The sequence below is a fragment of the Aphelocoma coerulescens genome, chromosome 3, assembly GCF_041296385.1.
Source record: "Aphelocoma coerulescens isolate FSJ_1873_10779 chromosome 3, UR_Acoe_1.0, whole genome shotgun sequence".
Taxonomy (NCBI): domain Eukaryota; kingdom Metazoa; phylum Chordata; class Aves; order Passeriformes; family Corvidae; genus Aphelocoma; species Aphelocoma coerulescens.
In genome coordinates this window covers 2840723-2863726 of record NC_091016.1, presented here as the reverse complement: position 1 = coordinate 2863726, position 23004 = coordinate 2840723, and the positions used below count along the sequence as shown (strand labels likewise).

At 45.9% G+C, this 23004-nt stretch overlaps 1 protein-coding gene across 4 annotated transcripts in view; it reads right to left on the bottom strand.

Moving 5' to 3' along the window:
- The window catches only part of SPTBN1 (spectrin beta, non-erythrocytic 1), a 116911-nt gene that overhangs the window by 42314 nt on the left and 51593 nt on the right, over nt 1–23004 (bottom strand). For all 4 annotated transcript variants that reach the window (XM_069008817.1, XM_069008818.1, XM_069008819.1 and 1 more), the window contains 2 exons: nt 5017–5168; nt 480–653 (listed from right to left, as the gene is read on the bottom strand). In XM_069008817.1, the coding sequence (XP_068864918.1) occupies nt 480–653; nt 5017–5168 (326 nt within the window). The remainder of the gene's footprint in view (nt 1–479; nt 654–5016; nt 5169–23004) is intronic.

Below are 23004 nucleotides of genomic sequence, written 5' to 3'. Positions count from 1 at the left end.
TATTTATTACGAGTTATGTATTTATTATATGGCTTGTTTATTCTTTCTGCAAAAGGACTTCCCAGCCTTTTTTATCTGAGGGCAAAGACCAATATGCAACTCTCTGGAAAACAAGAAATCTCAAGCCTTAGCTGGGACACTGAAATAATTCCTATGTGCGCCCTTAATCCATGTCAGTGCCAAGTCAGCCAGGTTATGGATAACCAGCATGGAGATGGAGAGCAGCCAAGGGCAGCATTTCCTCCTGGGTCTAGTGTAGAGACTGGAGCTTCACATTTATTTTTGATTTAGAAATAAAGCCATATGAATTTCCCCACAGGAAACTCCCACCACAGGTCAGCAGCACCATGGAGACTGATTTATCCTGATTTATCCGCTGGGAGCACATGGGAGCACTCTGCTCCTAAAATGCACAGTGAAGTATGTTACACACAGGCATGGAAAGCTCATCCATGTATCTGTGTGTGCAACAACCCTACCTGGAATCTCAGGATAATAGTCCAAATAAGGCCAAGTGTCAGCCTGTGATTCCCATCCACAATATCATGAGATCCCATGTTTTCTAGGTGCACTCGTTGCTCTTTCAGGAACTGGAGGGCTTTATCCACGTTCTCCAGGCAATGGATGCGCATCCTTCCTTTGGTTGGTTTAGGCTAGAAAGTAAAAGGACGAATAAAATCATTTATTACTGTAGATGGGAGGGGAAAAGCCAAACAGCTTTAAACTCTTCAGTTCTGGCTGGCACATCACCTCTCCCAGGCAGCAACGTCACATTTGTTCCTCAAATTCCAGGGACAAAACCACCTCTTGCATCTTCCAGCTCATTTTCACCAGGATAACGGTAGCACGTGTCAAAACCATGGTAAAAAAACAATATCCTGCACCTGAGCTGGACACAGAGGCCCAATTTCGTTTGCCTTTCAAAGGATTTTTCCTGCTTCCTTCCCTCATGTTTCCTCTCTAGGATATTCACTCACAAACTCAGATTTGAACCGCGAGCTAGTCAGTAAAACTCCTCAAGAAGGAAGCGGCACTGCTTTTCTTTGGTCAGTGAATTGGATAAATAGTAAGAAAATAACAGAGATTGATTACAAAGATTTCTTCATAGGAAAAATATACTAATTACAAAATCAGCTACACCAACATAACACAGTTATATGAAAGCCCAGTGCAACTGCAAAAAAGCAATGAATGTGTTATCAGCATGCAGAATTCTGCTGTAAAACTGAATAAAGGAACTTTGTTGTGCAGATAAGGATTACAGCTGAATAGCCCGTTCAGTGTTCACTGGGATGTCACCAAAGGTACTCAGCCAAACAACTAATTGCCATAATTTCCTTGTTTTCTGCAATGATTGTAATTAACTGGCCATGGAAATAGCTCAGGCAGTATCCTTGCCCCAGCCTGCATTCAAGGGGAAGAGTTTCAGCCAGTTCCACGGTACAGTCCCTGGAAACACAGCCTGTGCCACAGGGGATGGTGGAGAGGGAAGCCATGCTGGAAGATGCCCTTTGGGACACACGAACCCTGAGTCCAGCAGCTTTAGCCTCAGTCAGCCTGGGTCTGTTCTCCTCCTGAGGCTGGGGAATGATGCAGAGTTAACCTGCAATTCTCAGCAGAAGGGAGATTTTCCAGGAGCCTCCCCCTGCTTTGGGGCATAAAAGTCCCTCCAAAGAGGCCCAAATTGCATGTCCAGCCTGTGCACACCCCATCTATCCCAAACACTGCCAGTGCAAAGAGCCACAGCCGGAGCAGGAACAGGAGGGAGCTGCATGTTTGGCTGAAGCCAGCCGGAGATCCCTCACCCAGCAGGGACAATCTGGGATCCAGCCTTTAGCTGGCACCATCAATTACCAAGAGTGTGGAAAGCTGGACCTAAGGCTTGACTGAACCTTGCAAAACACAGGTAGGAGGCTGTTCCAAGGCAGGAAGGAAGGCGGAGGCCCGGCTGCACCCTCAGCTCCAGCCCACAGCTTGTCCCAGCCATGGCCACACCTGGAGCCCTGGAGCAGCTTCCCAGGCCTGCTCACCTGCACAAGGATGATCCCAAGGCTCAGGAATGACTGTGACTGTGGCCATTTCTCAGCAGCAGTGGCAGAGCCCAAACTGTCCCCTCTGCCTTAACACAGCCTTTTCCACTGCCCAAAGCAGTACCTGCACTGCCTCTATTGCCTCAAACTACTGAGCAGAAAAGGATTTGTAGAAGCTCTTTTTGTGCTCTCAGAACCTCCAGTACCATGGTGACAGAGCCAAAACCACTCACCAGAGATGTTTTATGTGGAGGAAGAGGCATCTGAGTCTGGTTTGTGCAAGGTGTGGCTGTGCTTGCCACACTCCCCTGCATAGCCTCGGGATGAGGCATAGTGAGACATATCTTGCACATTTTTTGGGCTAACACAGATCCAGACACTGAGTGGAGGGAAAGCAAGTACCAAACCCAGAGTCTTCACACGCACATTACAGGAAAACTGGTTCTACATCAAAACCCTTCCTCTTTTCCAAGAGAAAATGTGACAGAACTCACTACAGAGAACGTGCTTAAGTGATTTGACCTTTGAGCATCCAGGAATGGTAAGGAATTTACTAATCCTTAATTTAGTTATGGGAGAAACTGAGCTAAATGCTTAATCTTAGGCTGAAAACAATTCCCAGCTTTATTTTTCTGTTAGGCACAAGCTGGTTACCAGTGTGTGCAAACCAAATTACAAGTGTCCTTTCATGCTGGCTGGATTCTTTCCCACTGTTCTCAGTGACAGCATTGCATGCTATCAGTTTCCTTCCAAACACTGCTGTGCAGAGGACATGATGCTGTAAGGCCTGGACTAAACACTAGGATTAGGAATCAAGCTGAGCAAGGTCAGGAAGATGTAGGTGTTTGCCCTTATTGGATGCTCTCATTTTGAGTTTCTCCAACACACCTCCAAAGACTGTGGGTTTTCATCAACAAAAATCACAACAGGTATCGGAAAATGCAGGGTTTGTGCAATTGAAGTGAGAGGGCAAAGAGCAGCCCTGCTTCCCTGATTGGCATCCGAAATCCTGGACTCTGCTCCCCAGGCTCCAGCTCCAGAATCTGAATCCCAGTTTCAAAAGAGAGGAAACAATTCCTGTTTGTTCCACTGCACCAGTAAACACACCATGTTTATGGGATATTTATCTATGCTAGTTTCTGCTTTCTTACCATTTGATGTTTCCTGTCTTATTTTAAGCCTTCTGAGTAAGGCCTGCCTTTAGATTTCCCTGGCAGGGGGCACAGAGTTGTCAGAACCTACCTAATATTGACTAAAATAAATTCCAAAAAACTGAAGAACAACAGCAAGTAGATGCTGTGTGGCAATCCTCCTGGAATATTTTTGGTGTGCGTAAGATCCTCCTGGAATACTTTTGGTGTGTGTAGTTGTCTCAAGGTTTAGTGCATTACGTTTACTCTTGTTTGCAGAGGAAGGTGTGGTGGAATGCACTGTTCAAACAGAGCCTGCTGTCCTCCAGCCTGAGATAAGGAAGCTACAAAAAGAATGTGTGGTGGTGCAGGCAGCTGCCAATGCCAGACACAAGCGATGATGCAAGTGCAGCTCCACGGAGTCTCCTGCCCTCTCCCCACCCTGCAGCTGCCGCAGCCCTGTTTGCATTTTCCAAAACCTGGAGTGAAAAATGTAAATGAACGGCGCAGCCAGAGTCATGGGACTGCTCTGAGCTTCCTATTTGCTGCTGAAAGTCAAATCTTGGCAGGCAGACAGGCAGACTTAACCAGAGGTGACACAGTTGGTGTCTCAACCCTCAGATAATGGGGCATGTTGGTCTCAACTATCCCTGTGTGAGGAACACCTGCTACCCGCAGTGAGCACGTCAAACCCAACACGCCGCTGAGGTGAGCAGTCTGGCAGAGACAGAGAGGGGCTCTGAGCAAACTGCAGCTGATGAACACCAGGATCTGTTACCCCATCCACTCAGGCACTTCTGTGCACGTCACAGCTGCCTCGCCCTCCCAGATGCACACAGAAAGCTCCTCTCCTGCCTCCCGCACACACACACTACACTGGGCCATATGTTCCACTCATTAACCAGAGTCTTAAGCCATGGAGCTCCACTAATAGGAGAGCTTGATGACAAGTGATTACCCAGCCCCCTGGAGCCTTGGGTCTTAGCTAAAGACCCGTATTTCTTTGAAAAGATTTCTCTAAATTAGGCAGTTAAGAGCATCGCCATCATTTAAGGAACTGAAGGAGAAGCTGATACCCAGCCATTTCCTGGCACCCAGTTTTCCTGTTGTGCAGCAGCATTTTTCACTACAAGGACTTTCTTACTCACCACTCCTTGTGCTGGTACCAAGGGGGTGCCTCAGCACACCCAAAGAAAGAATTTCACCCATTTATTTAAATTGATTTTAGATATTCCCCTAACCAAAGAAAGCCCAAGCCTTATCTATCTGAGTAAAATCAAGTACACTCAGGGACATTCCTGAGCAGTTTGGCACAATGAACACCACAGCTCTAGCTGCTCCCAGGGTGGCGTGGCCCTCTCCAATTGTTGTCCTGCACACCCCTGGCACCCTCCCGGAAGGGAGTAGGGATGTGCCAGGCCTGCACACCTGCATCAGTGCAGGGCTTGTTAGCAGAAAAATGGGCCACTGCTCCCAGGGCCCAGGAACGTCCCCCAGCACATCTAACTCACCACCACCGAGGGATCTAAGGGGCTCAGGAACATTTTGTGTTCTGTGCCTGTCAGATTTGGGAGCAGGGAACATGCTGCTAGAAGCACTCAGCATGTTACCAGCAAGGAACCTTTGAAGAAGGCATCCTTTGATTCTCACTGAAGCCAGTAGGAAGGCATTTTAATGGTGTCTGGATCCAGCTGAAGCAATAGAGCCTTTTTTTTTTTCCTTTAATATATAAAAAGACATTTTCAGTGCTGAACCCTCAGCACTTTCTGTACTGCAGTTGGGCCAAGGATTCACAAAACCCCACCCAAACCCAAACCCAAACCAAACCCCCCCAATGGATATCAATAAGCACTTACAAGTCTCTCTCCTGAAAGCACTTCCAGGAGTTTGATGAGCATCCTCCCATCTCGAAGGTCAGTGTACAGATCTGTAATTCGGCAGGACACACGAGCCAAGTGGGAATTCACCCACTTTGTGAAGGTCTTCTTCTGAACTGCCTCACGTTCATCTGTGGGGAAAACAGCACAACGTTACTTGAAATGAATCACAGCTCATGTTTCTATGTGCAAATGGGATGTTCAAACACCTAAGATTAAATCAAAGGTATGGCTTGTCTTTTTCGGAGAATCATTGATGAAATTAGGACTTTTCATTGAAAACACACCGTTTTTCACCTGCTGAGTTCACCTGCTCTGGAACACACACACAAATCCACAACAAATCCCCCAAAATACCACAAGTCATTTTGGATTAAGACAGGTATGACAGAGAGCAGAGACCAAAGCTTACCACTGACTTTTTCCCTTCTCATGACAATATTTATTTGCAGATTCAACATTTATAACTGTATTTACACAATGTCAAGATGAATTTTTCCATAACTGCATGCCTGAGGTAGACAAGCATTTATATCAAGTCATAGAAAAATAGATTCTTTCCACCTTCCCAGAGTCTTTCACAACTGTTTATAGAGGAAAACATTGGCTGTGAGAGCTCTCTTACTGCACAGGCTCACTGCAGTCCACATTAATTCCCAAACTCCTACCCAGTTATCTGCCAAGCCTAGAGCTCTCAGACAGAAAACATTATACATCTCTGTGGTTACGTTCTCTTGCCAAGGGCTTTGGATGAAGCCCTTCCTTGTTAGCCAAAAGTCATTTCACTGAGCTGGGAAATACTACAGACCAAATCTGTCAAAACACAGGTGCTCTGACTTGGACTCTGAAAGCCACAGTTAGACAGCTGAATGGAAGTGCTCTGCTTTCCCAGGCAGACAAGATTCCAAGCCTCCCCTCAATCTCTATAAAGTTGTTGTCATGTGCAGGAACAGGACATGAAGACAGGTTAATCCTAAACTACAGCATCCCCAGCTCTGAAAGCTCCAAGAATGTTGCTTGAAACACAGAGAACATTCCAGATATGACTGCCCAGGGGTTTGGTGGATGCTGTCCTTCCAAAGGAAGGATGTGCTCCCTTCCTGGTAGTGCAGCATGGTAGAGGAATGGTCCCAGCACATTCATAACCAGTCACTGACCCCAGGACCTTGGAGACAGCAGCAAAAATCCAGTCTTGGTGACGTGGGATGACAAAGATGCTGAGTGTAAAGAGGACAGAAAGATGGGGAAGAAGTAAAAGAGGAAAAGACAGTAAGAAGAGAAATCAGATAACAGAACAGTGGTGAGTGGGAGGGAAAGCAGACCTGAATTGTGTGGTGGTTTGCCCAACTGCACAAACCCCACCCTAAGATTTCCGTTCCTCCCACTTATTTCTGAACTTGTCCTTCCTACCCATGTGGTTGGACATGACCAAAGCTACAGCACTGAAACTGCCCCATTTTGACAGCTTTTACCTATCTGTAAGGTGTGAAATTACAAATGCGGCTTGGAAAGCTGTCAAAGGTGGGGTTAGTGACAAAACAACATGCTTTGGGTGAACTGACAGTTTGTATTACTTGTGTTTGCCCTCACTCTGTGTAGAGCAGAGGATCCCTGTGATAGAGGAAAAGAACAGGAAATCAGCAGGAACTGCAACTAGTGTCTACCAGCTTTAAATATATATTTTATGAACTATTTATAGCAAGTGCCTGGGAATGCTGTTTTTGCATATCTGCTTGTCTAGTAATCCATGCCTTTATTTTAAGTATTTTTTTTGAAATGAGTCACAGAAGAGAAACCTTGCAAGAGTTGGTGCTTTTAAAAGAAAATTCCAACAGAAATTATGTCTCCCTTCACCATCTTGAACAAGCCCCAAAACAGCTCAGGAAGCTTGTTTATTTAATCACTGTAGTCTCTACACAGAAGCACAACATTCAGTGATCCCTGTGCTTACATTCATTCCAAAGAAAAATGCCACTGTACAGGATCATGAAAATAGAGCTGGATATACAAAATATGATGTAAAACAAAGAAGCTATCAAATACCATCTTAAAGCCAACCATTAAAAAAATCTTTGGCCAAAAATTATGGTTATCAATAATCCTCCCAATCTGGGGTCACAATGAAAGTAGAGTGGGAAAAGAACGTCCACGTGTGTTTAGTAAAAGGAGATGAAGAGTCAGGGCCTAATTTTGAACAGATGAAAGACATGATGTGGGAAATGCAGTGACACAACAAGTCATGTTGCGAAACCTTTGGAGCCGTGACATTAACTGACACCAGCTTGGGACCTTCTAGTGTTGAAAGCAAGTCAAGGAAGCCAACAGAGCAAGCAGCTCTTCCAGGACAGGGAAGATGGGTCCCTCCTGGGGACAGTGTCCATGTGGCTCAGGAGCTGCTTTCCCAAAAAGCTTTACCACCTCAGCACTTTCAGGGGCCCCAAAGAAGGACAAAGTGCATTCTTCAGGCAGTGGGGACTCGGGGAAACAACCTGAGAAAGCTTGACTGACTCCTTGTCTGGAGTAGTGCCTCAGCATCCTCAAGCACAGTGAACTATCAGGGAGGGAGAAGATGGGAGCCCAGGCTGGCTGGAGGCCCTCTGTGCTGGGGGAGCTGATGGTGGTGCCGTTAGGAGTGTTTTCTTTACTCTAGAGTTCAAAGCCAGTCGCTGCCTCTCCCCTTCTGCCTTCCCGTTTCCTCAGCCTTGCTCTCGGTGGCCTCGATTTCCTGTTTACAGCGAGAGGCTGCAGGGCCCAGTTGGTTTCTCTGCCTCCCCACCTCTGCCCCCACCCCAGCTCGCTCTTGCCTGAGCTCCTCTCACCTGGTCCCCACCCATCTGTGGCACCAGCCTCCTCCCTGCTGGTCCCACCACTTAAAAATAGTGTGAAAGTCTCTACTGGGACCACAGCTGTGCTGGTTCCAGCACTAACTCCTCGTGCTGAGCCTGCAGTCGGCTTTTCACGTGAGCTCCAGCAAGTTCAGTGCTGGAGCTATTCATGGCTTTTCACTTTCTTTCCATCTCTCCTCTGATTTATGGCAAGCAGGGCCCAAAGCAGGGAGATCCTCACGGATGCAGCCCCGTGGGAAAACCCTGTGGCACCACACAAGGGCCAGGCCCCACATGCCACTGCCAAGTTTTGGGGACAACCAGCAACTTATGTCAGAAAAATGCCACTGAAGAGACACAGCAGCTCTTTCAGGCTCCTAATGGGGCAGTCACCCAGGAAGGCCAGGCTTTATCCCGCACTTGGCACAGGCGGAGCAAAGCTCTAATTCCCCACTGATATTCTCAGCCAGAGAAGCCCCTGGAGGGAGAAGGCACAGCCCTTCTTACCCTGCATCACTTCACTCCTCTTGCACTCCCACAACGTGGGAAAGCAAACCAAGCCCATTTGGAAAGTGGTGTGACTGGAGTTGGTCATGTTAAAACCTCTCCTGATTATTTCTACATGGTGTTTCACAATGACAGCAGGTTTTTGCAATGCTTTTATCAACCCTTTCTAACTGATAAACTATTTTTCTGCTCTGGGGTTTCAGGTTGAAACACACACAGAATTAAAACCAAGGAATTTTGGTTGTAGGTTTCAGATAAAGAAAGATACATACAGAAATGGGCTTAGAGCTCTGACAATTTGGTTAAGCAAACAACACAACTGTGACTCTCTTAATGTGCAAAAACCTCCACAGTAAGGACTAGGTACATCTATGAGTGATGACTCCAGGGATTTAACATCAGCCATGGGCCCTGAGTGCTATTTACAAACGTCATGTGATGGTTTTGACAAATGTCCTTCATACTTTCAAAAACACAGTTATGGATTTGTGAAGATTAATTAAAACGAGAGGATATGGGTGGAGCTCCAAGTGTCCTACAGCTTGTGAAAACATTTGTTTCCCAAGGGTAAAGAGAAATGAGCAACATGCAAAACATGCACAGCAGGAAAACGGAAGCCGCTCTCAGAGCAGTATCGATAATAGAGAATCCAACTTATCTTGAAGCAACACTGGGAAGGAAATTTCCTTTATGCGGAAGGCCCCATGACAATGCTGCCACCAGACAGGCTTGCAAACTCTGATGCTGTGATTGTGACGCATCAAGGACTGACTTTGTTTAGGAGTTTAATAAATAAACCAGAATTTGTACACTGAAAGCATAAACTGAGCTGGACAGGATCACAAACAGGCATCTAACCCTTTCCTCGCTTGGGGGGAAACACTTCTTCCTCCACTAATTTGATAAGAAAAAATCCTGACAAAAATGCAGTCAACTTTCTGAAAGCCTAGAGCTCAGTCACTGAGTCCCCATTGTGGGGCAGTGGTAGCAGGGTCACATACACCTCCCCCTTGTCACACGCTCAGCTCTGCTGGGTGAACTCAATAGGGCTGTGCCAGAATAATGGTGAACTTGTTTTAATAACTGCCCTGGGAAAGGCAGGGCTGCAGGAGCTGACCGAGACCAACATGGGCCCCGTGACCCTGTGTACTCCCACATGCCAGGAGGCGTTACGGGCCCCAGGGCCTTCGCGTGCAGCAGCACTGACCGCAGCTGTGGCAAAGGTTACCTGTGCCACCACCTGCCTGCTAAAAACAGCTTCCAGACACCCTGCTCGCTTCCATACCAGTCAAACCACATTTCCAACAAACTGACCTTGAATCCCTTTCAAACAGAATGGTAAATCTGCTTGGGCCACACTGCTGCCAGCCCTGCACAGGTAAAATGACTTTGGGTGTGGGACAGCTCCCACCAGCCCCTGGGCAGGGGCAAAGGCCTCCACACAGCAAAGGGGATGCTCCCAAAAAGCCCAAACAGGGAAAGTGGAGCACAAAAAGAAGAGCTGAAAGGAGAAGTCTGGGACTGCTGCTGGGCTCTCAGCCCCTCAGGACAGCCCAGCCATCAGTGGCACCGACAGCCTCCCTGCTGAGTCCAGCCCAAGGGCAGCTGCTCTAGGCACTGTCACTGTCCATGGATCCCTACAATACTTCAAGCAAGACAAATTACAGGTAACTTTTAATCCCTGACTCCAAAAGCTCTGTCTCCTGCAGGTTTACATCTTATATTTCCATGCTGGAAGTAATTTTTCCAGCTTAAAATGATTACTTTTTTCACTATAGCATCCAGTGTGTGTTCTACGTGAAGCACTGCTGTACCCACTAACTCAGAGATCAGCTGAGCGCTGCTCTAGGCACACCACTTCTGCTGATATCCACTATCCACAGCTTCCCAGAGTTTCCCAGATCATATCCTCATTTAACAGAGTACAGAGAAAACAGAGCTTCCTTTCACAGGACAACGTTCCCATTGCTGTTGGTTTTCAGGGTGCAGGATATCACCCTAAGCTTTCTCACAGATGCAAGGATGTGGAGTGAAATAACCAGTAATATCCACAGCTTCACAAATTCCAGCTGTGCTTAAAGGTTTTTCAGTTGAGAAAGAAGTCTGAGAGAAGGGCAGATCAGCTACTGGGATCAGAATGTGGTGATCAAACAAGATTTTATCAGGAAACAACATGAATGGATGTGCTGTGATAACCTTCACTGTTTGTTGGAGTAAGAAAAGAGCGATAGTGAACGTGAAATAACTAACATGGGTCCAACCTCTGGTGTTCCAGGCAGGCTTGAATGGAGTGACCAGGCCCTGAGGCACACAGAGTCCTCAGTGGGTCTGACACAGCACCTTTGGCCACCACTCCAGCAGCATCTTGACAAACAAAACAGTGCTGGTGGCTCCTGCTCCTTAAATTCCCTGTCCAAACCGAGGGCTGTGTGCTCGGACAGCAGCCCTGGACTGTGCCCCAGGCTGGGGAAGGAGGCTGAGGCTGGGTTTGTGTTCACCTCAGCCCAGCAGAACCCCACCCTGGGGGGAGACCCACTGTGGGACTGCGGCTTGTGGGGTGTGTAGCTATGCAAAGCACACAACTGATGCACCACTAAATATAGCCCAGAGGGGAAAATGCACCTCAGTGTATCCACTGAGGATCAGCTGAGGAGAGAAACATCTGCTTGGGTAAACACTCCCGAAATGATGGCCTTTCCACATGGTCCCACACATGCTGTATTAGTCCTTACGGCATCAGGAAGCCCAGAGAACAATGCATAAGCATGCACAGCCAGGCACTGAGAGTCTAAATGGAAATATATTGGAATTGATCTATAGGGAGGAAAATGAAGGAACAAGGAAGGATCACTACTAGCTATCAGTAGAGAAAAGGAAATTTTCTCTTAACATTCAAGTATCCTATAGCAATAAACTGAGCAGTGGACGCTGCTTTTCTCCAGCTGCAGATGACAGGTTAGGACAGAAAACTGGGATTGATAAAAATGGAAAAAACAGAGCTTAATGTAGAAAACACAAGTCCATAGTGGACACATACAGGGACAAAGAAAAAACTAGAACCAAACCTGCAGGGAGTCAAATTTACATACAGAGAACATGATACACGTGGGTCCAGTGCTTAGAAAAAGGCATCTCCTTCACTTTAATCTGGCTGACAGTTTACCACGGAGGAATGGGAGTGGAGCAGCTGATCATTCTGATGCAAATAGGATGCATTTGTTAATGGTTATTTTATGGCACAAAGTAATCTGTGGAGTGACTTCCCATCCAAACTGGTGAGATCACACCAAAGCTTTTACACGCTCCAGCATGACTTAAACAAGAACTTGAATGCAAATGATAAGATGACAAAGAAACGAGGGGATTTTGTTTGTGCTGTGTTTAGCTGGTGATTTCATTAGGAGCAAAATCCTTGCTGCTTTCCCAACACTGCTACATGGAGACAATTGTGGAGAAACTAGGGGTGTGTTCAGCTATCCTTTTGCTTTTACTAGGAAGCACCAGCCAGCTACTAAATCCTATTAAATATCTACCCTTCCCTAACAAACATTACAGCATGTGACCATGCTGAAAATGCTCTGGAAAATAAAAAAGGGAAAGCTACATAATGGAGCATGTGGAACAAACAATTCTGCTGCTTTCTGTCTTTGATGGCACTAAACCTCCCTCACATAAACATGATGCACAGAACAATGTCCAGGAGCCAGCCAAGCATTACGGGGTGTGGAAGGGCAGGTCCTTCCATTGTCTTCGTTTTTACACAGAGTTTATGGCATTTTGGTGTCAGCAACACAAAAATAAACCTTCCACAAGCCAGATGCAGATTCATGCACAGGAATGATTATGTTCATCTGCAAAAAGTCATTGTAAAGCCTCCCACAGCAAATAAATGTAAAAGTCATCTGGGTTTAACAGCTTAAACTGGTGGAAGAACTCAGCTTGTTATTTTTAATTTTTGTTTCCATTCAGAAGATGAAGATGACACATTTAAGCAGATTTAGAGGAGCAGGTGCTCAACTCTCCCTGCATTGGTGGTGGATGTGTGAACTGCTTGTTTAACTTGGGGGGACTGGAATACAAACCTGTGTAACCATCTCCCACAACATGTCCAGCTCCCTGTGTGGAGAACACCCATCACAGGGCCCATTACAGCAACAGCAACCAGTCAGCTGCTCTTCTGGTTCTCCAGGAACCCCCACCAACTGCTTGTTCTTCTGTATGAAATGCAAAGCAGCTATAGAAACACAACCTTTCTAGCGGGCAATTCAAATGGTTTAACACTTCTGGGTGCTGCTCTTGGAAACACCTACACCCACCTTCAGCCTCAACCACCAGCACCTGCCCTGGGTTGCACATGGCCGCTGAACAAAATGGTCACAAAGATCAAGGCCTGGACCCCAAACTGCATCACAGAATCACAGACTGCTTTGAGTTGGACAGGACCTTAAATATAATCCAGTTCCACCTCTCTGCCATGGGCCAGGACACCTTCCAATAGGCCAGATTGCCCAGAGGTCCACCTAGCCCAGTCTTAAACATTTCCAGGGATGGGGCATCCACAGCTGCTCTGGGCAATCTGTGCCACGGCCTCACCACCCTCATAGGGAAGAATTTCCTCCCCATGTCCCATCTAACCCTTCTCTCTGTCAGTGTGAAGCCATTCCCCCCCTTGCCCTGTCACTCCAGACCCTTGTAAATAGCCTCTCTCCACCTTTCCTGTACCTTCTTCAGGCATTGTCATGCCACAGTCAGGTCACCCTGAAGCTTCTCTTCCCCAGGCTGAACAATCCCAATTCTCTCAGACTTTCCCAAAGGAGAGGTGCTCCATCTCTCTAACCATCTTGGTGGCCTCCTCTGGGCCTCTCTTCCTCCTTTCTGAAGAAAGATGTTACAAAACCATATTTACAGCAAAATAGCAGAAGAACGGATGAATAAAGGAGTAACTTTCTGGCCTCATGGCGTGTAGTGTTCAAATGAGCCTCCTCTGAAAAGCAGCGTGGAAAATGTCTCAGTGCTGTTGGCATTTTACACGAAAGGACACAAACCCCTCGCGGCTATTTGATGTCAGTGCTTGTTGCCACTTTTCCCTCTTACGTAAGGAACAAATCACTTCATCAAAAGGAGCATGGAAAAAGCATCTGCCTGTCCCAGGACACTGACTCTGAAATTTCCACAGAAGAACAATGAAAACCCGAGGTCACTGCACGGTTTCAAGTATGCACAATCTGGGGGGTCTTGGCAGTTTCCTTTAAAACACATTATATGCATAATGCAGGGAAGAGCCAGGGGATTTTTGAAGGGGACAAAAACATTTTTCTATACTTGTCCAAACCACTCTTTGACTGACAGTATTGAATGAGGATGAGAGCAAGGCTTGGCACAGGCAGGGAACATGCCAGGTACTTCCCTACATCACATTCATCTTATTTCTTCCCATGTTCAGCAAACCCAGCAGAATGAGAATTTTTACAGTGGACTCCCACTCGTCTGTGGGAAGGAAAACAAGAGTAGAAGGAAGGAGCTGGGGGGTTTTATTATTTCTGTTGTTCTCTTTTCCTTTCAGTGTTCCTCCCTCTTCTCAGAACTGCAGGGAATGCAGCTGCTCTCACATAAGACTACCGGCACTGCTATTCCCACAGTGCAATTCCTACTGGTCCTGTGTGCCCAGCCTGGGACCCTCCTTAGCTAGGGATTTGGAAATACAGAATTGTAACTGACATTAACCAGAGAGGAGCCACAGAGAGATGGGCATCAGGAGTCAGCATTCCCTGTGAAGACAGCAAAATGCATGGTGAATCCCATCTTTTCCAGAGCAAACCCTGGCCCTGTGGGCAACCACTTCCAGTGGCACACACCACCCTGGAGAGAGGAGACCTGCCAGGGTGCAAGGCTGGGGGGAGCCAAGCAAGGGCAATCCTGATGGGATATCCAGAAGAAAGCTGTCACTGTGAGGGTGTTGAGACACTACCTCTCCCACAGGCTGTGGGGACTTCATCGTTAGGGAGATTCAGATCTCAGGAGGACAAATCCCTAAGCAACCTGATCTACCACGGGAGTACCCCTGCTCTGAGCAGGTGTGCTGGACCAAATAAACTCCTCTGCCGACCTGAACTATTCTGTGATTCTATGAATTCCAGCAAGCTTAAACAAGAATAGGCCAGAAGACTGCACTGCCAGTATTCTTATGGAATCCCACTGAGGGATTTCAGAGAGCTGTGGGATCTCTTCTTTCATCTGAGGCACAAGTTGAGACATTATATGGAAAGCAAAGTCAAAGCTGTGGTATATTTTGACCATGCTTCTGAAAAAACTCACTGCAAACAGAATGAAGAATAGATGAAAGAAATGCCAAACCTTTGTTGGTTTCATGTTTAAATCTAATTTCACCTTAATGACAGAGAAGCATGAATAGAAAATAAAGAAATCTATGATGACTGCATTTAATCCTTTCAAAATATTAAATCTCTGTGCTAAGAGATGTTATCATTATAATTAATTGCTGCTAAATTATAATTTTCATTATCACAGAAATATTTTAAATGGAAGAACATGTATTTAAACAACCACTGTGCTGATCAGGGATTAATAAGAGCTGAATTCATAGCCTTGCTGAACAATGTGTTTAGTTCCTGCAGTTTCCATGGCCACATAGTAATTTACTATTGTTAATTGTGTGCCATAATGTAGAGTCAGATGCACTACACTGTGCTGACAGGATGCCGAATAAAAGCAGCAGCACCACAGGTAGGACAGACCATAGCCCAGCAAACTAAATCCCAAAGGTGAAAACTGAATGAGTAACAGCAACAAAAATACTGTAGGTTACAATAAAAATCACTTATATAACTGAAGGAACCTTGATATTTATAAAATGCCATAGTTTCTAAAAAGGGAGTTTTTAAAATGCATTAATTTTAATGAGATTTGAGACAAACTGCTAATAAGAAGCATTAGAGGAAAAATCCCTAATCTTCTCTGACTCTAATCTGGAAACCCATCATGCAGAGCTCCCAAGAAAGTCCTGGAGTTGGTGTCTTTTGAGACTGGCAGAACTGACACCTTCACCTGTTTGCTTGCTTAAGAAAAGCTCCAGAAAACTGAACCATGATCTTGACTTGAACACACATTCCAACCAGTCACTCTGTAAAGGAGTTCTTTAAGAAATCCATGTGGCAATTAAAATAAATTACAATTAATAATAAGAAATCTTTCTTTTCATGCCACATCTGCTTTATTGGGAATTCTGAGGCACAAACAAGTTGCACATGCATTCTAGTTCCTCACCTCAACATTTTCGTACTTGCCTGTTTGATTCCAATCCAAAGGTCATTTACTGATCTGCTTTTGTGGGACAATGTGGCATGTTTAAGCAAAATCATTTTAGCCTTTGGAATTATGCAAGAGTGGGGAAAAGAGATCCCTTTCCAGCACAGTATTTCCTGCCCAGGTAATAACTTTCAAAGCAGTACCAGAAAAAAACCCTTTGTTTGAAACCCTCGAAGGTCTCTCTGAGATTTAAAAGGTGATGCAAATTTGAAGAAATTAGGGTAAAATTATACTTTGAATACCTTAAGTGTGTATCTTCATCCAGAAACATCACTTGTTTCTTGTTTTTCTAGTCTTAAAAGTGGACTTGTGAGTTGTACTGATTATGCAAGGCCTTGACTGCAACAATTGAAAGGCCCTACATGGGGACAAAGGTGTGGCTCCTATGGAAGAGATCCAGGAGAGCTCCCAAGAACTTACCTTCACTTACTTTCCTTCATTTTTAGCACAATGAAGAAATTATAAAAGCACTCAAAGACTCCTGATAACAGTCATTTCACTGATGCCTCCTTAGCCATGTTGGACATGGGCTCTGTATTCTGGGCTTTTCCCCCTCAAAATGTGAATTGGTGATGTGGTGTTTCCTTTAAAAGCCCCAAAATACAGAATAAAGCCCCAAACAGACTATGAGGTAATGGCAATTAATAAAGGAAAACAACTTCTGAACGTTCAGTGTCTAATTAATGCTCCCAGCTGTCTGTTAGTGCAACAGCAATGTCACTAGAACAGAGTTCAGGTTAAGCACAGAACTACTGCACATTTGCACAGACTATTTGTGCTTGCACCCATCTTACACACCTCCAAATCACACGGGATACAGGGGTGCACAGGCACGAGAATGCCCTGTGGCATCTTACACTCACTTGTATGTTCCTGAAGCCTCAATCACAACTCACTGATTTTCAGGTCTCCAAACTTACACATATTTCACACATTTCAGCGTAACTCAGATACACCAGATGTTTATGCAAAAGGAAAAGCCCCATGAATACACTTCTGAATGTGAAGGCCACAGTGACCTGCAGCTGATGCCAGAGAAATGTTTCTAAACTTGGCAACAGGAGCGAAACCAGAAGGGAAAGCTGAGTTGTGCAGCACAGAAAACAAAAGGTGTTCCGGCATTAGGTGGCTCACACAGGTACACCTGAAACCTGGCAGGAACTGGCTGGGATGGGCCACGCTCACGAGGCTGGAGGAGAGGGAAAGGACAGCCCCACACCCAGCACCCTGAAATGGGCACTGCAGAGATCATACCACCCTGCCCAGCCATTTCAGTCATTTGGGAAAAACAGGGGGAAGTCCCCTTGGAGCTGCTGTTTTATTCCATGCTTGTCCCAGCCCTGCCATACCCAGCCTGGGGAGCAGCTCTGCTGGCGCCAGGGCAGAGCTCCAATCCATCCCTGCAGGGGATGGCACTGCCAGGACATGCTGCATGGTAAGAGGTTTTACATACTAGGTGTCCTTAAGTGTTGTCTCCTCTCCAGGACAACTTGTGACTGCTTTTATTTAGGAAAAAAGTATGTGCAGTGAGGAATTGGCTGGAAAATGGCCGGCGCCAGGCGCTGAGGACTCAGGAGCATCTTTCAAGTGGCACAGAGCATCATTAGCATCAGTGTGCTGGCAAATACCAGTGCAAGCCAACTGTTAAGAGCAAAGGCTCCAGTAAATAAGGTTTGTATCATGGGAATTTTATTATATACCCTATCAGACATATTTACTTTGGAGGAGAAGCAGAGAGAGAAGCATTTAATAATATATCAGCAGCAGGGGATTTATGGAAAGAATGTTCCATAACTTCCATGCCTTGCCCTGTGAGCTCCTTCCGTAAGGACTTAGGCCACAGCTAAGAGCAACCAGGTCCAGATGCAACCAGCACTTAATCTGCTATTAAAAGCTGACAGATTATCAGTGCACCTGCACAAGTGACAGTGGCCAGGACATCACCCAGGGAACAGTCAGGAAACAGTCTGCGGGCACTGCCAGTTTTCTGAAGAGACTTCCTTGAGCTAGAAGTGACGCACTGTTCCTGATCCCAGGGGAGGCTGTGAGGATGAAACTCAACTCGCACCCCACAGAGTGAACAAAGGCACAGGGAGAGAGAACATGAGACACTCAGCACTCAAAAGTAAAGATAACCCAAATTATTGAACTTCCCGTGACGAGGATAACAGAAAGGTCAGAAGTTCAGAACACCACCAATATTTGATGTTTCCAGACACCTCCCCTATTTACTCAGAGCCTGCCTTAAGTGCCATTCTCTAATGGCTCTTACTCATGTCAGCCTGCAATCACAGTACAGTCACATCTGTGATTTCACAGCAGTCTCTCCCATTATATTGCCAGGCAATCTGAGTTGACAGAGGAACACACCCTGAAAAAAGCAGCCGTTGCACTATCAAAGTCTAGCTTCCCTCCAAATAACCGTGGAAAGATACTAAACTAGATGTAGAATTAATTATTACCCAAAGCAAACCGTAGTTAGTTGACTGCAGATGGGATGGTCAGGTTTGCAATTCTCTTTTTTCCTGGAACCAAATCATAATCAGATCATATTTTCAAAAACTGGACACAATTCCTGGACAAAATGACCATTAAGAATTGGACTTCAGAGGATTTTTGAAAGGAGAAGGCAGAGCCAGTATTTGGTGTTAGCACAGAGAAGCTGAAACCAAGGGGAAACTGTTATTTGAGAAAAATGTAGGTACAGGACTGGATTCGAGAGGCAAAACCCCTCAGCACTGCGTTGTCTGTGCAGTTCTTTTTAACGGGACTGCATTGGTTTAGATTATCTGAGAACTGGGTGCTGCATACTGGCTGATTTTCTGCAGAGGTTGCCAAGCCATTAAGTGAAATTTAGGTATCTTTATTAAACCATAGGGGTTTCATTCCAAGAAAAATCTGGGCAGCCAGCGTTTATTCTCTTCAGATAAACTCTTAAATCTCTTTGTAACCACATGTTGTTTTGTTTAATCTTTGAAGGCATAAGGTCACCCTTTGCTTGTGATTAGAGTACTGTGGTCACACAGACCATGTTTGTACCTTGCCACCGTGCTTTTTCCACTGACCCTTTGGTGAGCAATTCTCCAGCTACTCTGCCTGAAAACTCAGTCCCAACAGAACTAAAACAGGCAAGAGAACTTAAAACCACTAATCTCAAAACCAAACCAATCCTCAGAAGCACATGCCTGGCCATTTTGGCAATATTGTAGGCAGAGATGTTTGAAGTCTCTGCTAGGGATACCAAATATGCCTTCTGTACAATGCCATTTGGGATGACACTGCTCATTTTTGCTAATATAAATAATGCATAAAAATCATATTTATGACCTCCTCCTCAATACAGTTTAGCTAAAATCAGTGCAGGACTGTGCATGCTACTGATTCCCACCAAAGAGCAAACTGACCCCGTTCAGTGTCACTTTGTCATATATGTGAAACTGGGCTTGCACTTTCCAGTTCCAGCTTATATTTTTATGAACAAACCAAACTTGACTGAACACGGAATTATCAGAACTTCCAGTTATCCCATGAAAAGGCCACTTGGTAATGCCAGCTCCTTCACAAGCCCTTTGAAAAGGCAAGAGCGTGGCCCCCAGACCATGGCCCAGTGGCTGCCTGCGTGTCTGCCGGGCTGTGCTGTTCCCTGCACACTGAAGGGCCTTTCTCTGTAAGCTCCTTTCTCGGGAACAGTGGGGCATTGAGCAGGGCTACGAGCCTGGTTAATATTAGTTTGGCTACAGCAGTGCTCTCCAACAAAGGAGGCTCTCAGCCCGGGATACCCTCGCTCCAGCAGCAAGTGCACAAGGGCTTTTGTGTGAGCGTGGGCTCTCCCGGCCACCGCGACCTCGGGCTCCGCATCACAAGTCACAAGCATGAGTGCTCCCCATCCCTCTGGGCCTTTCTCCTGTGGCACAAATGTGAGGACTCAGCTCGATGCATTTTCAGGAGCAGTGAGCAATTTTGGGCTCACGTGCTCCCCTTAATTGCACGAGGCTCTCCATGAAGGCAGGAGGGCCACAGCGACTCTGGGTGCCAACAGGGACATGAAGTGTTCGAGGCGCAGCTGGGACTGAGGCCCTGCTCCCCACAGCACCCCTGTGCTCATCAGGTTCCCCTCTGCTTCTGCAGGCCAGGCCACCACCTCATTCCTGTTGCACTGAATTTCAGAGCTGGTGGAATGCAGAGTAATCCATGAGTTTCTTACTCTCTCCACAAATGACCCTTTACTTTGAAAGGGCTCATTTTGAGTTGGGAAGGGAGTTGTTTACTAATACTTGTTAAATAACTTTAATCTTTGATGAAGTGTAGCTTCACTTGGACAATCACACTGGGATAAAGGCCGTTACCTGCCAGGCCCAGATATAAACTTCCAAATGGAATTTCAGATTTGATTTCTTGTGGGAAGAGCAAAGCAGATTCTTAGCCACCTTATTTATGATATTCTGTCTCCTTCACCACAGCTTTGAAAGTCAACAGAGACTAATTCCCAAGCTTTGGTGTAAGAGTTTTCCCAAAACCATTTATTCAATGAAGATTATTCATTTTCACATGAGGAAAAAATGTCATTGTCATACCCTGCTACTTAACAGCTGATACTTAATACTTCTCAATTCAACTTAAACAGGAACAAAAAGACCTTCAGAGCTGTTAGTAATCAAATACTCATGAAATTCAGACACTGAGCAGAAGGGGTGCAGTTACCAAAGCGCACACCCTGTGCTGGGATCTCACAAGAGAGGAGTTTAGTACAGGGACGAGGGAACGGGGATTTTGTCAATCACGTTGTAATTTGATTTTCTTCACCATTTCTACTAAGCTTAGGTAGCAGCTCACCCACTTTAATAGTCAAGGCATGCACCCAACAGAAAACAGAGAGATGAAAGAAACTAAGGAAAAACAGGAAATCACAAACCCAAATTGGGAAAGAGCTCAGGAGTGGAAGACAACCATTGTTCTTTTGTTTTATCACCACTTTCATCTCTGTCCGTAGGCTTGTTTTATAGCCCTACTTTCCACACAAGTTAATGGCAAAACCCACAATCCATTTGAATAGGGCTCTTGGATAGGAAAAATATTTGGAATAGGAGCCTGCACTCCCAGGTGATTACAACATGCCCATGAAACACTGGGATGGTCTGTGACACGGAGCTTCTTGGAGACATGGAATGCAGAAACACCCAAGGGCTGATTCATGTGCTGCATTCCCAGATCCATGAGCTGTGGAGATTTACACCAGCTGAGCACCACACAAATCATTTTACTGTTTTAACTCTGGCTACATATCTCCCGCAGGGTATTCAAAATACCCCACTGTCCCATGTGAAAATACCTGCTGACAAGCTTTGTTTACTTCATTTCAGAGCCACAAAAAGTGCTCCAGAATTGCCCTTTTTAAAAAAAAAAAAAAATTAGGCTAGAGCACCTAGAGATTTCTGTTTGTTTTTAAATTAAGTTCCTTACACACACAGTTAAGAAACCAAATGTTACAAACATTCTAAATGAAAACTGAAGAGAACAGATGACAAAAGATCTGAGCCAACAGCTCGGAGTTGTAAATGTTCACAGTTACTTCAGCGAGGAGCCAAATCCAATTGAAATGTTTGCTTTTCGACCTGTATCAACACTGATCACATAAGCAGAAATACCTTACCCTGAGATCCTTTAACGTGCCTTCTCTATCTCCACAAGTACCAAAACCCATGACCAGAAAAAGTAAATTTTTGCCCAGAAATTGAGTCAGGATTTGGATATGTTTGCAGGAATCTTTGCATTGGAAAGAATAAGGGCCCAGCTATCAGAGAAATGCACATTCAAGTCAGTGTGAGACCCCTTTAAAACTCTTTGCAAATCTGACAGGGCTTCCAACCTTGCAGCTTGTGCTCAGGTGTTCACCCAAACCAGAAGACTGAAGTATGCTATGATACGTGCAGGCTTTGGAATATTGCAGACACCAGAAAATCAAGCAAAATTTGCCACAGGGACAGGAATTTGCACCTTTGGTGGATCTGAGAACATGGGGGGGGGGGAAAAGCCAAAAATCGGTGTAACCCAGACACATTTCATCCAGAATGAAATTCAGCCTCCCTGCATTTCAGCTTTAACAGAAATTACCATGACAAGAAATGCCAGTGACCCATTTGGTAGACAAAGTAGGGTGTCCCAGGTCAGTAATCAGTGCCTGGAGCTATGCAGGTCACTGCTCCCAGGAGACTCAAAGCCTTAGCAAGGTAAATCTCCCAGCCAGGAAGGCGGCTGCTGAAACTGGCTGCTCAAAGGGCACCCACGGGAGGAACTCCAAGGATCCTGGTGTCACAGAGGACATCTCTGCCCTAGCTCATGACAGCGCTGCAACTCCTGCAAACTGCTCTGTGGGCAGCAGAAGCTCCCTGTTTAACCTTGAGCATAGACAGGGATTTGGGGGGAAGGTTTTCTTGCAGGAAAAGCTGTGGGAAAGCCCTGCTTGCGAACAGAAAACCAGGAAAATTCTGCTGTCCTGCAGCCTGGATGTGAACCAATCAATACCTATATTCATATATTACCAAGCTGATTACCAGTGACCACTGAAAAATAGAAGTGGTGTGTGTCTCCTTTTATGCCAAAACTCCTTGGGTCATTGCAGATCAAAGGATTCCAAGCCAAGGAGCTTCCCTGCTGAAAGGCTTTGCTATCAGAGAGAGGGGCTTTGCCCAAACACCCGAAATACAGTTGCATTGCCTTTCCTGGTGCAGGTAGTGCTGTGCAACCAGAGTCAGCCTCGTATTCGCATGAACCAGAACTTAGAACTGATCTTAAACACCTGTGATGGGAAAGGCAGCTCACCTTTCCTACAGCTTATTCCAGTGTCCAGTTTTTCAAACATACTATTTCTAACACAGCTCAAAATAAAGGCGCTTCCTCCCAGGCAGCCTGGGCACCAAAACACACCAGGCTCCCACTAAAATGCCAATGCCCAGCCTGAAAGGCAGCATTACAAAAATGCCCAAATCTGAAATGCCCCACACAGCAGGACACACGGCAGAGCTCCTTTAAAAGCTGGCTTTCCTCCGTGATTTATCAGGAGTGCCGATCTAGCTCACCCCCATCCCCCAAGATTCCACATTTGTAATTACCACTGGAAATCTCACACCTCGGGCACAGCCCCGGAGATGAGACCCAACTTTCCAATGACGGGGCAGGAGCTGATAGAGTCACCACGCTACCGAATGCCAAAGATGTTAATAAATACCACTGTCCTGCTAAGCAGGTGGGAAAGAGCCCCCGGAGCAGTGATGATAGCTGCTTCCCTGTGCACCCTTCTCGCTGGAAGGTG